Source organism: Gavia stellata, chromosome 8, assembly GCF_030936135.1.
Source record: "Gavia stellata isolate bGavSte3 chromosome 8, bGavSte3.hap2, whole genome shotgun sequence".
Taxonomy (NCBI): domain Eukaryota; kingdom Metazoa; phylum Chordata; class Aves; order Gaviiformes; family Gaviidae; genus Gavia; species Gavia stellata.
The window spans coordinates 2,028,146-2,041,389 of record NC_082601.1 but is presented as its reverse complement, the minus strand read 5'-3'; the positions used below and the strand labels follow the sequence as shown (position 1 = coordinate 2,041,389).

At 38.7% G+C, this 13,244-nt stretch overlaps 1 protein-coding gene across 2 annotated transcripts in view; it reads right to left on the bottom strand.

Annotated features, from left to right (window-relative positions):
- Positions 1 to 503: 503 nt before the first annotated feature.
- PRPF40A (pre-mRNA processing factor 40 homolog A) overlaps positions 504 to 13,244 on the bottom strand; it is a 29,699-nt gene continuing 16,958 nt past the window's right edge. Inside the window, exons 11-26 of one of the 2 annotated variants that reach the window (XM_059820048.1) lie at positions 12,483 to 12,591; positions 11,444 to 11,508; positions 10,637 to 10,801; positions 9,830 to 9,938; positions 8,167 to 8,317; positions 7,232 to 7,365; positions 6,729 to 6,843; positions 6,480 to 6,571; positions 6,185 to 6,301; positions 5,525 to 5,662; positions 4,782 to 4,877; positions 3,685 to 3,771; positions 3,499 to 3,595; positions 3,329 to 3,390; positions 2,000 to 2,134; positions 504 to 845 (exon numbers count right to left, since the gene is read on the bottom strand). In XM_059820048.1, the coding sequence (XP_059676031.1) occupies positions 753 to 845; positions 2,000 to 2,134; positions 3,329 to 3,390; positions 3,499 to 3,595; positions 3,685 to 3,771; positions 4,782 to 4,877; positions 5,525 to 5,662; positions 6,185 to 6,301; positions 6,480 to 6,571; positions 6,729 to 6,843; positions 7,232 to 7,365; positions 8,167 to 8,317; positions 9,830 to 9,938; positions 10,637 to 10,801; positions 11,444 to 11,508; positions 12,483 to 12,591 (1,765 nt within the window). In that variant the 3' untranslated portion in view covers positions 504 to 752. Of the gene's footprint in view, positions 846 to 1,999; positions 2,135 to 3,328; positions 3,391 to 3,498; positions 3,596 to 3,684; positions 3,772 to 4,781; positions 4,878 to 5,524; positions 5,663 to 6,184; positions 6,302 to 6,479; positions 6,584 to 6,728; positions 6,844 to 7,231; positions 7,366 to 8,166; positions 8,318 to 9,829; positions 9,939 to 10,636; positions 10,802 to 11,443; positions 11,509 to 12,482; positions 12,592 to 13,244 lie in introns of both variants that reach the window. The other variant, XM_059820047.1, reaches the window with a different exon arrangement.

The following is a 13,244-nucleotide window of genomic DNA, read 5'->3' as shown; positions in this document are numbered from 1 at the left end:
GGGTGTGATGCGCGGCACCTCTGCCGGCTCCGCAACCACAGGCCCATTGCATTCCCGTCAACCGCACTGCCAGGGCTTCGAAAGTTTACCCTAAAAATTCACTCTGAGACGGTACTTGGCACAAGTCTCAGCCAGAAGTCAAGTCTTTGTACAAAAGCTCAACATGGGTTTGGCCAGTGCCGCAGTTCACAAAAGAGCAATTCCAATATCTGGTATTTTTTTGCAGTACAGATCAAGAAATGGATTCGTTACTCCGCTTCCATTGCCTTCTCCTTTCCAAAATAAAACCAAATCCATAAAACAAATTAAACCACACGGAACTATATAAAGAATCTCTTTCTAAAAATTAAATTTCATCTGCCTACACTGGCCAGGAAAACCAGCATTGCCACCTTTCTAGGAAGGACCGTACTTACAGGACGCTTTGCTAGAAAGGTGCCAAGGCCTCCCTGGGCCTGCCGACGAGGCCCGGGCAGCACCGCAACGCCTCCGCCGCGGTGCGCCCTTCAGGGCGCCCACCCTGCGCGGCAGGCCCGGGACAGACGTGCAACTGCGCACGCGATATTTCATTCGCTTTGCTAGATTTGATGCCAGGCCCGTAATAACAGTACTTGAACGTATTGATGTGGTAAAATTAAAACCCACTGTCCTTTCAACAGTGGAACTCAGGAGATCAGAACCCACGTCCTGAATTAGACATTGGTTTCTTTTATTATGCCACAATGTAAACATATTTGGTATAAATAACGTTCTCATTGATCTTCATCCAGTTGTTCCAAGAGAGTCCTCCTCTGTTTTTCCAGCTCCCCTTCACTCAGCTCACTGCCAGAAGTATCCCAGTTCCCCTGCAGAGAGAAGCAAGATCAGCGCCAAGAACCTTTTACTTTCCACCCTGTGTTGGCTCGCTGGCAGAGCAGCCTGTGCCCCGCCGTCAGCAGGAAGCCCGACAGAAAGTTGGGGCGCAGGAGGCTGCCCGGTGTCACGCTCGGGAAGCCAGAGAGCGGCGGCGGCAGCCAGAAGAAGCAGCGGGGAGGGCAAGGGGGGAACGGCGAGCTAAGCCGAGGTCCCCCTGCAGACTGCGGCCGCTCTGCCACACCCGCATTCATGTTCTCAACAGCAGATGCCACGTTAGGCCATGCAATTGCGTTTTTCAAAGGCATCTGGAGGCCAAAGCAGCTTGTTTTAAGAAGATAACACAAAAAGCAGACATCTGCCTTCCCCTCTCCTCCCGGAAGGTGGAACGCATTCTGGATAAGGCCAGAAGGACACCACCGCCAGCACAATCTGAATAACCAGAGCGAGGCAAATAATTTCCCCCTGAAGGGACCCCAAAGATGCTGAACCAAGTTTGTATTTTTCATTCAAACACTTGTTACGCGTCTTTGAAAATACTGTTCTAAGCCCCTTCCAAGACAAGTTACACAGAGAAGCGCCACAGCAGAGAGCAGGGCTGCAGTCACAGGCACGTTCCCGTGGGGCTTCCTAGCTTGAAAAGTGCAAGAATTGGGGAACTTTGTTCCACTAAGATTTTCTTCCAGTCTCAGCCTAGCACCAGCCCAGCACTGCAACTACAAGTTTGGAATACAGTCACTCAAATGTTTAACCAGCTGTGCTGCTCATCTCTTTTGAGATCAATCTGGCCAACTGGATGGAAAAAAAGAATGGCAGTTCGGTCACAAATACTACTTTGTCACAGTACGGACCAAACTTCAGTACTGTCTATAAAATAATGTGCCTCATTCACAATTTACGTCAACGAGCAACAAGAGATAGCACTTAATCAAATAGTAATTTCACACCCATAAAAAAAAAATGAGGGAATAGGATCTATGTGATTAAGTTCCGCTTGAACATTCGGTCCTTTTTAATCTATAAATGAAACATAAATAAAGCTTTAGCACCTTACTTAAGGTAAGCCTATATAGCTTGCATACTGTACTATAGCATCGCGCTGATATGTAAAGCCCAAAGCATCAGATAAAAAGGAAACAAAGCTTACAGAATCTTTTCCAGGTCGTTTTTTAGTAGGAGATTTATGTTTTGATTCAGATCTTTGCCTAGCTCTATCCTTTTCACTCTCTCTCTCTCTTTCTTTTTTATCTTTTTCTCGTTCAAGATCCGATTCTGGTGAATCCTGTGTAAATAAAGGTGAAAATATTAAAGATTAATAGTAAATATATTAGATATTCATTTATAGAATAACCACACCTCAGAAAAGTCTGACTTCATTTCAATATAGACCATATTAGAGAAACTGCTTGAAGTGGTTCCTAATTAAGCACATCCTATTAACCATTGCAGAAATAATTAATGCAAAAACATTACTAAAGTGATTTGAAAAGGAGGAAGGTTTGTCCAAAACAGAAGCTTTCACGATTCTCAGTGCACGCAAAGACGGGGCAGGCTGGATGCCATACAGTACATCGCTTCCACGCACAAACGTCATTCATTCGGTAAGATCTCTGGAAAGGGTGAAATCCGGCAAACGTTTTTCTGTTACACGGCTGCTTGGCCATACCTGATTGCTTTAAAGCTGCTGGGCTGTTACCGGATATTAACCGTCCTGTGAGGGATTAGGTGCTGCCACTCTATTTTTATTCCACGTTTCATTACAACGTTGCTAAGCTTATGTGACCCTGTTTGTGTTGTAACCCCTTAGCACTAGTACCCTACTCAGTGGCTAACAATTAATGTTCCCCCCCCTTGTGAACACTGTCCACTGAAGGCACAGCTAACAACTCAGAAATTACAGAAACAAAGGATTACATCAGTTTTGAAGAGTTCTGCAGCCAAGACAAGTTCAGAGACCCAAGCTTCTTTCTTTACCCAGGACAAAAAATATTCTTTGGCCTCAACTGACAGAGAGAGAAAGCTCTCTTTCTGCTCTTTAGGTCCTTTTAATACCCCAGTACATTCGATACGAGTGCTTCTAACGCAACCCTGATTGATGCTCAAGCAGACAAAAGGAAGGATGCTCAGCATAAGGTGAAAGGAAAAGATAGCTGGGATTCTTCTCAGCTCTCCACAATAAAAGTGAACGCCAAGATTTGCCATGATAAACAGCAAACACCAGGCTACTAGTACAGTCCTTTACATCTGCTTGCATGGTTGCAGTTAACCCCCCCAAATTTAGCAGTCTTAAATGGTTTAATATCAGGGTATATATAACAGAAAGTTATTATGTTGCCCATACCCTCCCCTCCAGTCTGATCTCACACAGTCCCTATTACAGAGACAGCTGCATGATTAGATACCTAAAAAAGGATTACTGAAACCGTAAGGTGTCAAGTTGTCCGTTAGCCAACTCAGAAAAGTTAACTGCACTTACAGACTTATGTCTTCTCTTCTTGCTCTTTTTCTTGTGTTTTTTTGACTTCTTGTAACTTCTCTCTGCAGACATAGGAAGAAACAAAAATACATCAATAAAATTATAGAGACCCAGCAGTAAAACAGTAACTTGAAACAGTAACTTAAAAACAAGTAAGAAAAATCTCATACCAGATTCTGCACTGGAAGAACGCTCAGAAACCGATCTAGATTCTGAACGCTGCCTTTTTTTCTTTGAATGGCTATCATCATCCTCAGTCTCTGAGCCCTTGAGATACAAAACCAACATGGTTAGCAAGACGACAGCCTAACGAATAGTTACAGAGGTAGATTTTAAGACATCATGGAACACCTTACCGAACGGGAACGAGACCGCTTCCTGTGATGTTTTTTAGACTTTTTAGAATGTTTCTTGTTCTTTGAATGATGATGCTGACACTCGTGCTAGAGTACAAGAGAAGGCAAATGTTATCATTGGTCTGTAGGACACAGCGAGAAACTGTCATGATGTTTCTCATCACCCACAAGGCATCTATGGCTAGCAGTGGTTAAAAAAAAATAAATAAAATCAAGCATTTATTGTGTCAAAACCCATGAACAGCTACCGGTATTGCCACGTTCAAGTTGTAATAAGAAGCATTTAGAAGCAAGGAAGCGTACAACTTTAGGCGTGGATGCACACAGCTTCTGCTACCTGGATCCCTGTTTCAATGCTTCCGGTTAAAGCCCCCGCTCAAGTTGGCCTAGAACACACTGCGTACCTTGCTTTGCCAAATTTCAAATTCTAAAATTAAGTCATTTTAAAATCCCTTACAAACTCCAGAAAACGAAACAAAAAACCCGAAGAGCATGTGCTGCAAATCAAATCTCACATTATCTAGGAAAAACCAGCGCCTTATTCCACAAGAATGACTTGTCAGAACTCCCTGCAGCTTCACTCTTACTGCGGCCCATCCAACAGTTAAGAATGAAACTAAACTACAACAGCCCTTTTGCACAACAGCAAGCAATTGGCTACAGTGGGGAAAAAAGTGCATCTGCAGAGCTTGGCGTGTTCTTGTAGTTTCAGATTTGCAGTGAACAAAATACTGCAGAAGTTTCATCACGTTCTGTATGAAATCGCAACAAGAAACAGTTTTTCTAAAATAAAACAGGAAATATTGATGCTAAATTAACTTCCAAGAATTTTTGTAGGGCAGCAGATTAAAAGAACAACTACGTATCAAATAATCTCAAATAACTGTGACATGTTTCTTCTCTTCCTTACTTTCAAGATGTTTTTACGTACTTTTTTTTTTACGATTCCTTTTATGCAATGCATAATGTCCACAGTAACAGGAATCAGTAGAATTCTGCTAAATCCCTCTTTCCTTCCCACATAATTTAAGAGCCTATCAACTGAGAATTTTTTTTATATATTCTCTAATCAGGAAAAAAAAAAAAGTAATAACTACCTCTAGTACATGCATGAAATCTTTAAATATTCTTTTTCTTTCAGACTCCAGAGTGATGTCTTCAAATGCTGGTTCCTTCACAAATCTATCTCTGATCTGTAAGAAAAACAGCAACGAAATACTAATATGAAATACAAACATTCAGAAACAGTAAAAAAAGAAGACGTGATTTCAGCAGCTGAAAAAGCTATTGTACTGTCACAACCCTAAACTCTTTTTATACCAGCTTCACAACCAAAAGTCTTCAGTAAAACTGTAACAGATGGAGGCATGCAGAATCAGACTGTTTTATCCTGCATATGCCATTTAAGCCATGCAAGCTTGTGAAAGCGAGTATTTTTATACAAAGCATGCTTTGAGAGGAAAGCCTTTTAAAGGTAACCTTACCAGAACAAGGTTATAGACTTTTAACTAAGCAGAGTGCTTTATAGGCATTTAAATTAAGTTTAGGGGCTTTGTGTGATTAGCGTTTTTTTTTTTTGGGGGGTGGTGGTGTTTCTTGTTTGGGTTTAGTTTTTTTGGTTTTGTTTTGAATTGTATTCAAATGGAAGTATCAATAGAATGAAGTTATTTACATCAAATTTCAAATATTACTGATGACAGGACAATTTTTATGGGTCTAAGTTATATAAGCAGAAACACTAAGAGCTTAGAGAATCTACGTTTACTTATAAAAGCATTAGCATGCAGCAGCCTGTTAAATACATTTAGAAAGACTTTCATAATTAAGTGGCGATACATACATCCTCCCAGACAGCGTCCAACTCGATTGGAGGAGTAGCTTGCTTCAACATACTCTTGAAGGCAGACTCTTTCCGCTTCATTTTGCGAGCTTCTTCTTTTTCCCTCTCTCTTTCACGGGCTTCTGCCTTTTCTAGCAGCTGTATCAAACAAAAGTCGTAACATCAGTTGAAAGATATCAAAATGGAAGACTAATAATTCAGTTTAATGCAATTTTTGGAAAGCCCAACAACAGTTCACCTTTAGAGTTTTCTACCAGTCACTTGGGCGTACAGGAAAATTAACCAATTACTTATTTTTAAAGCATGCAACTGCTGTTTCTCAAACAGAATCTAGAATAGAGTTAATACATAATGCAAGCCAGAACTACAGAAACACATGCAAAAGTCCCTCTTGAGCAAAGTTACATATAAAGAGAGAACATTACTTAATTCCTACCACAGAATTTCTCAAGTTGAAATATTTATGTTTTGAATAAAGATATACCTCTGCAAACTCTATTTTGGGAACAGATATCAGGATAAGCAACTCTAAAGCACAGCACCTCTTTGAAATACTACGAAAGCAGTCATAGCAAGACAGTGAAAATAAGTGCCAATTCTTGTTTTTACAAGGGATTTCGTATTATAAGTTTTCCAACGTTCCTATATATTAATACTTACACTGTTGAAAGCCAGCTTGATATTTCCTGCATCTAAAGTAGTAGCTCTTTTAGTTGAGCTGATGACCGTGACAAAGTCTTCAAAAGAAGTATTCACTTCAACCACAAATCCTTTATCCTGTAAGAAAATTGCTTCTTTGGCATCAGGTAAGTCAGAAACTCTCACTTCAGTGCTAATAACGCACATGACATTAACGCAATGTGAAATCCCATCTCCCAGTACCAGAGAGTTCACTTCAATGATATATTTGGCATTAAAAGAAGAAACCACATAATGGAGCATCTTCCCCTCTCACCTTTAAGATATCTTTTATTATCTTCTTTTCATCATGGTAACGTGCTTTCAAGTCTTCAACATAGAACTTGAAAAGATCAAGTGCTGTTGATCCTGATGAAAAAACTAGATAAGTCAAAAGCTAGCTCTAATAAAAGAGCTGCATTTTTTTAGACATTTAGAAAAAAATATAAATAACCCTGCTCTATTCTGCCCCAAATCCAAGACCTTTACCTGACTTTCTACAGGTTGGGAGAGACAGTATTCTTACCAGGTTGACCAAGCATATTAGTGAATCTGATGTCAGAGCTTATGGTTGGGTACAACTCCATCCAAGAGGACATCGAATGCAATTGTCCATGCTCGTGCAGTTCATCTAAAAATAGCTACAAAATACAAGTGAAATGGAAATTTGTAGTGACTCATCATACTTTTACTTGGCTAACAGCTGGAATGGATACTCTTGATAATTGGAATTCCATTTTTGTTAAAATGGGATTGAAAAATAATTTTTTACATCATCATTTCTTCCCGCCTTCCTCCACCATTTACAATGTTCTAACTGCATCTCCTTTCCATTCAAATCAATTTCCTCTTACTTTCCCCTACTCTTGCAGCTTTCTGGCAAACAGATGTATTATACAGCAGACAAAATGCTACAACTTTGACAACTGATGCATTATACACACCCCTTAGCCCACCCTAAGAAATAAAAAACCCCACAGAATATCTAATCACATGACATGCCTAGGACAGAAAACAAAGTCCACCAACCTGAAAAGATTCTCTGTTTTTACGCTGCCGCCTTCTTTCTCTAAGCAAACTTTTCTGTTTTTCTTCTTCCTCCTCTTTTTCCAATGCCCTGATATGTTCCTCAAAACAGATCAGTGCATCCTCCTTATCCATGTCTAGCAACAGATGCCAACAGAGTGGTAAGAGTAAAAACTAGGTATTTCTTCCCACTAGCCATAGAAAGTTTCTTACTATTAGATAACAGTCGCCAGTTGTTACTGCGAGTGGAAGTTTCACTGAGCACCGAAATACACGAAGACCTGCACAGCAGCAAAAACCAACCTCCCCGAACCTGGATACATTATCATTGCCAATACAGAGCACAGAATCCTTTATGAGAAAAGTACTGTGGATGAGCACTTGTGCTTCTCCCTGCATTACCACAGGTATCTTAAAAACACAGAAGTAAGAACACAGAGCATCTCTGTCTACTGCTTTAGCAGTTGTGTAAATGCATATGCTACTCTTAAAATACAGGATCGACTCATTTATAAGAAAAATGTACTCATAATGGAAAAACTACCTTCTTACTCTAGAAGAGTAAAAACAATTACTTTTTCTGGGAAAACAAGCATAGCAGGATCTCAGTCTAGCAGAAGGTAGTGTAAGTATTTGCAACACAGATTACGTTAACAAATAATACTTCAAATTCCAATGGCTAACAACTGCTAAGGCAACCCAATCCCCACAAAAAATGTATCCTTTTCTTTATCATCAAGATTAATCAGTAATGGTTTTTGAAGCTGACATCTGTTACCTAAGAACCAGACGAGACAGGTTCCTTTATACAGGCTGCTCAGCAGCTGTCAAAGCAGCTCTGGTCTGGGCAAGAGCAAGCCACTCTTAGTCAGCAGTCCTCACTGCTAAAGACAAATCCATTCCCTCTTCCAAAAGAAGCGCATAGACTTTTTACATACTCTGAAGTTCCTCATCTTCTGCAAATGTAGGATTGTCCATCAGATACTGCTGAGCCTCCGACCAAGTAGTACAGTAAGTGACATTAGCCATGTTATCTAGTATGTTCTTCAAAGCTTCCCAATTCCTCTTTCGTAACTGTTTGGCTTGTTCCTGAGAAGAAAAAGCATATTTTTTTTTTTGGTTAAATTTGAGGTTGTACAGACAAAAATACATGACCCCATAACATTTGTTCTCTAAGAAAACACAAAATTAACCTTTCATTTACATGCAAAGCAACGTAATACAATTTGGACCTACATACAATTTTTACATGCTATTATCACTTGCGTCCACAGATAAACCATTTCAGTACTATTATCTCTGACTGTTCCCGATAGACGGGAAAAGCTCATGAAAGGGTGCTCATCTTTCGGAGATACTGCTAGGAAACTGTCAGTACGTTCAGTAAGCAGTCAGTGCTTCAACACGGCACTATGGCCCGCTGGCTGTTGAAAAGCGGATCTAAACCAGGTGTGCTAATCGTGGGCAGTTCCTTAAGCAGTGCTGTTTGGATGGCTGGCCTCTTTCTGTTTTGCTTTTCGAGCAAGTGTGGACCTTAACCCTAGACTCGCTTCAATCAATTTCAGAAACAGCCTTGCTATGCAATTTGTTTCTAATTGCCTGTTTTCCCTCTACCCAAGGGTGTTGGTGAGCGCTAGCACCGCTACCAAATTTCAGCGAAGATGAACTGACCAGATACAGTTAGGGACAGATCCTCACAGTCGGTATGGTACCACTGAGGTCAAACGAAACACAGCTTTCCGTAACAAGCCCATGATAGTTTCACAGTCTGATTCAGAGTAGTTCAGAACAAAAACCATCATGTAATTTATTAAAATCATACTAAAAATTAAATACATTGCAAAATTAGCAGCAACATATCTCAGTAAGAACAAAGACCTTTCAAAAGAAACTGCTATTGTATCTGCCCTACAGAGTCAAATCAGGGGTTCATCTTGCCCACCAGCAGACTGCAATAAACTAGGGAAAAATAACAAGAACGATCTATTCCTAGCACTCTTGCCAGCTTCAGACTGGTAGCTTTTCAGGAAATTTCCATCTCCAAAATATTACCCTGCAGCAGTCAGTTCCACAACTTCAGCTGTGTACTGTGCAGGAACAGAACTTCCAATAATCTGTTTAGGTAAAAATTCATCACCTTCTGCCTGCTAACGTTATTATATCCCTTATGTACTGTATAATGAGAAATAAAGAACTGTCTCCAAATTCACGTCTACAAAACCAGTCACAGTTTTGAAGAGTTCCACTAATGTTTTTTTCTTTGTCCCCTTCCCCCATCACATCTTTCTAAACAGAGGAGTCCCCTCTCTACAGTGTCTCATAGTAGATAAACCTTGCCTCCCTTCTGTTCTTTTCTCTCTCCCTCCCTTTGGAGAGGGGGTAACCTGACCTGTACCCTGTAAGCAGTATATGGTTCACAGTAAGGCAACAATGTTCTCATTTGGTTCTCCATGGCTTTCCTACCGATTCCTCCCCTGTTGTTCACATTTTGACTGTCCCTGAACAACACTTAGAATTGCTCTGCTTGCAAGATTTCTTTACTAAGGGGTATAAACTAATTTACAGCTAACAAGTGAAAAGGTAAGTTTGAAAGAAAGTTACCTTCTCTTTCTTCGACAGAAAAAACAAGACATCTTCATAAATTTCAAGACGATCACGCTCAGATATCGCATTCCAGACTTCCATCTCCCCAAACATTTGTTCAGCTTTTCTGTACAAAACAAAGAAAAAGCATACAATCATTTATTGCTGAACACTGACTTAAAGTGTTCCATCAGCTTACAATAAGATTAATGAACTCTACTATAAGTAGTAATGCTTTCATATGACACCTCCCTAATTTTCTCTTGGCCAACTTTTTCTGTGACACCTTTCTATCTCTTATAAACAAAGGAAACAGTTAAAAACTAAAGCCGATGCCACTATACACTCCTCTCCATAGAAGTGCAAGTTCACCTGCAGTGCATTACGTTAGTATTTTTATCTGTGGGGCTGGATATGTTCAGGCTGTTGTTCTAGCAAACATTATATGAAATCAGGTATATGAAGTTTTCAGTGACAAGCTTATTAGATATACCTCCCTTTGGGCATGAACTTCCACAAACAAGCTATTAGAACTACTTTGTTCTTAATGGCAGATGTAATATAAAACTCCTCTCAGTGTTATCTTATATTTCTACTTATTAGAAGCTCAAACCATTATCATCAGCACATCACTCAAATGAGTTGGTTTTTTGCCTGGCTCTATGAAAATAAGAATATTTGTGTTCCTATAAAAAAATTTAGTTACAGGCTTTTCCAGGCTGAGCACATACAAAGGTTAGTGTTCACCAAGAGCAAGCCAGCAAGATTTGATTATTAACTTGGCAAGCTAGTGAAGGCTGGAACTTCATTTAAGATCAGTCTTACTTGTATCTTGTTGTGGATGTCATCTTTTCATGGTTTTCAAGAAAACGCTGGAAGGATTCTTTAGCTTCTTTGTATTTTGATCTTGCTTCTTCTTTCTCTTCTTTTTCTGTTTGAACTTTGTAAGCATTAAAGGCTTGCTTTTTTTCACTTAATTTTGCCAAAGCGCTTCATATCAAAGAAAAAGAAAACAACGTCAATTATACAAAAGGGAATTAAGTTAGAAAAACAAAACCAAAGAGCCAAAAGATAACAGATTTGAATATTCCAGATTTTTGAGACAAAATGGAATATAATCTAAATGGCCAGTCATCACACTGTCTCTCCCTCAGCACTATGGAAGACCATTTCAAAAAAGCAATACAAGCAAGCACTTACTAATAAAAAAAGTTAATAATAAAACACAAGCTACCGTCATGCTTTCAGGTTGCATTTACGCATTTCACATTACAATACTATTTTATCATGGATATCAACCACTTTTCTGCCAATGTTTATAGCAGCCACCCATTTAAAAACTAACCTAGAAAGTCTTCAGCTCCGTCATTGTAAATGCATACTTTTATTCCCAAGAAAATAGTTTAAAAAGCATAAAATACAACCAACAACTGGCACATCTTTTCCAAATGACAAATTAAGCCTAAGACTTGCATTTCTTTACGTAGTAAAGGAACAAAGTTTTCTGACAATGGTACACATTCACAAATGCACAAGTATCTATTGAAACAATCAAAAGTTACATCAGTAAAGTCAAACTACCCAAAATAGTTTTTGTGTAGAAATGTAATAAGGAAAGAATCAAGCAAGTACCTGTATCTAGGATCATTAATGATCATTTTCATAGCTTGCTCCCAAGAAGCATTGGATGGTACTCGCTGTGAAGACATTAAATCATTAATTAATTAGATATGGAACGAACACCCAACAATGACAGACTGCTTAAAAAATAGCCCTTACCAAAAAAAAAAAAAAAAAAAAAAAAGAAAAAAAAAAAGAAAAGCACTATACTTTCGAGGTTAAGACACCATTCTTTGTCACAAATTTTAAAAAAAATTTATTAACAGTCAACATGGAAAACAAAACAAGGTACTTTTGGGATTATTGCTATTTCTACAATAAATTCTTCTGGAAGCTTGTCTACTACACAACTGTGTTGACTCACTAGGCAAAACACAAAGAGAGCCCATATACTCTGAGGGAAAACCAAAGCCAGTCTCATTTTACTCCCACTTCATCTCTGTCTTTAAAACAAAGATAAAAAATTGAGGGCTCAGATGATCAGGCAACACTTCATTAGAAATGTACCTCACTGTCAGACAAAAATATTGGCAACCATAATTTCCACAAGACTTAAATACAGTTTTAGAATTACTACTTCACAGGGGGTAGGGGGAAAGTGCCTTTAAATCATACCAGCTTATGGAAACACTGCAAACTGAATCTAACAGTTTGTCCTTTTTCCATATGGACCTCTACACTGTCTGTCTCTGAAGCATCTAGTGAAGGTGTCTGCCAAATCGCTCACCGCTCCAGTTTGAATTTTGGACGAAGACCAGATTACAAGTTCGCATTACAGTCTGGGGATCATGTAAAAGGAAGAAAATAAAACTGAACTGAGAGCCCTGATGAAAACTCAACACCTTCCCCACTCACCCAAAAGGCTGAAAAGAAGTTTAAATGGTGCATTGTTTTCACTGTAGCATTCTTTTCCCTCATCTCTTGTCTAGTACAAAAGTCCTCTTCCACAACAGTGAGAAATTCTTCACAAGATAATAAAAAGGTCTAGCAATTTCTGGCAAATGCAGTTTTTGTAGTTCAATAAAGCATGAAGAATAGTTGACTGAAATACCTTTTCTTTTAACAGTTCTTTAAATGCTTGCTTTGCTTCTTCCTTGGTATTCCATGTATAGGTTTTCTTAACTGGTTGGGCATCGTCGTCCTCTTTCTTTGAAGCACCACTATATACAAAAATCAATACTTTATTATTTAAGCTTTTTTTTTCCTAAGTTAGACCACTGAAGAGTCAAACCACCATAATCAGATAGAGTGAGTTTTTTTAAATAGCAACTCAAAGGAGAATAATAATGCTAGACATGATAAACACAACTTGTACATGACTTATCCTTACAAACACCATACACAACTGATCAAAAAAAGCAAACTATTTCAGAAAAGTATTATCACTTATGCAATTGGCTACCTGCTAAAGTTATCTATAAATTATTAATAAAAATTTAATGCTGAAATTTAGCAGGAATACTTGTGTGTATATATATATAAAAAATATAAAACTATAAAGCAGAGTGCCTAAAAATATGCCTCTTGCCCTTAATTATCTCCTTATGGCTATAACCCCCACAGCATGTTTCTTTTTTGTTTGAATGATAAAAATCATAAGCTATATAATTCTCCACATAATCAAGTCTCCATTATTAAAAAACAAAGGATCTAATTTCTGGTGGAACAGACAAAGATCTCTTTAGTATTGCATTTTCTTCTAATGACAGCCAATTGCACAGATCTATGGAAGAAGAAACATACAGGGTAAGCATATAATGTTACCCTGGGAAACTCTTAAAGCTATCAAAAAATTCATGAAATGTTCAAGTTA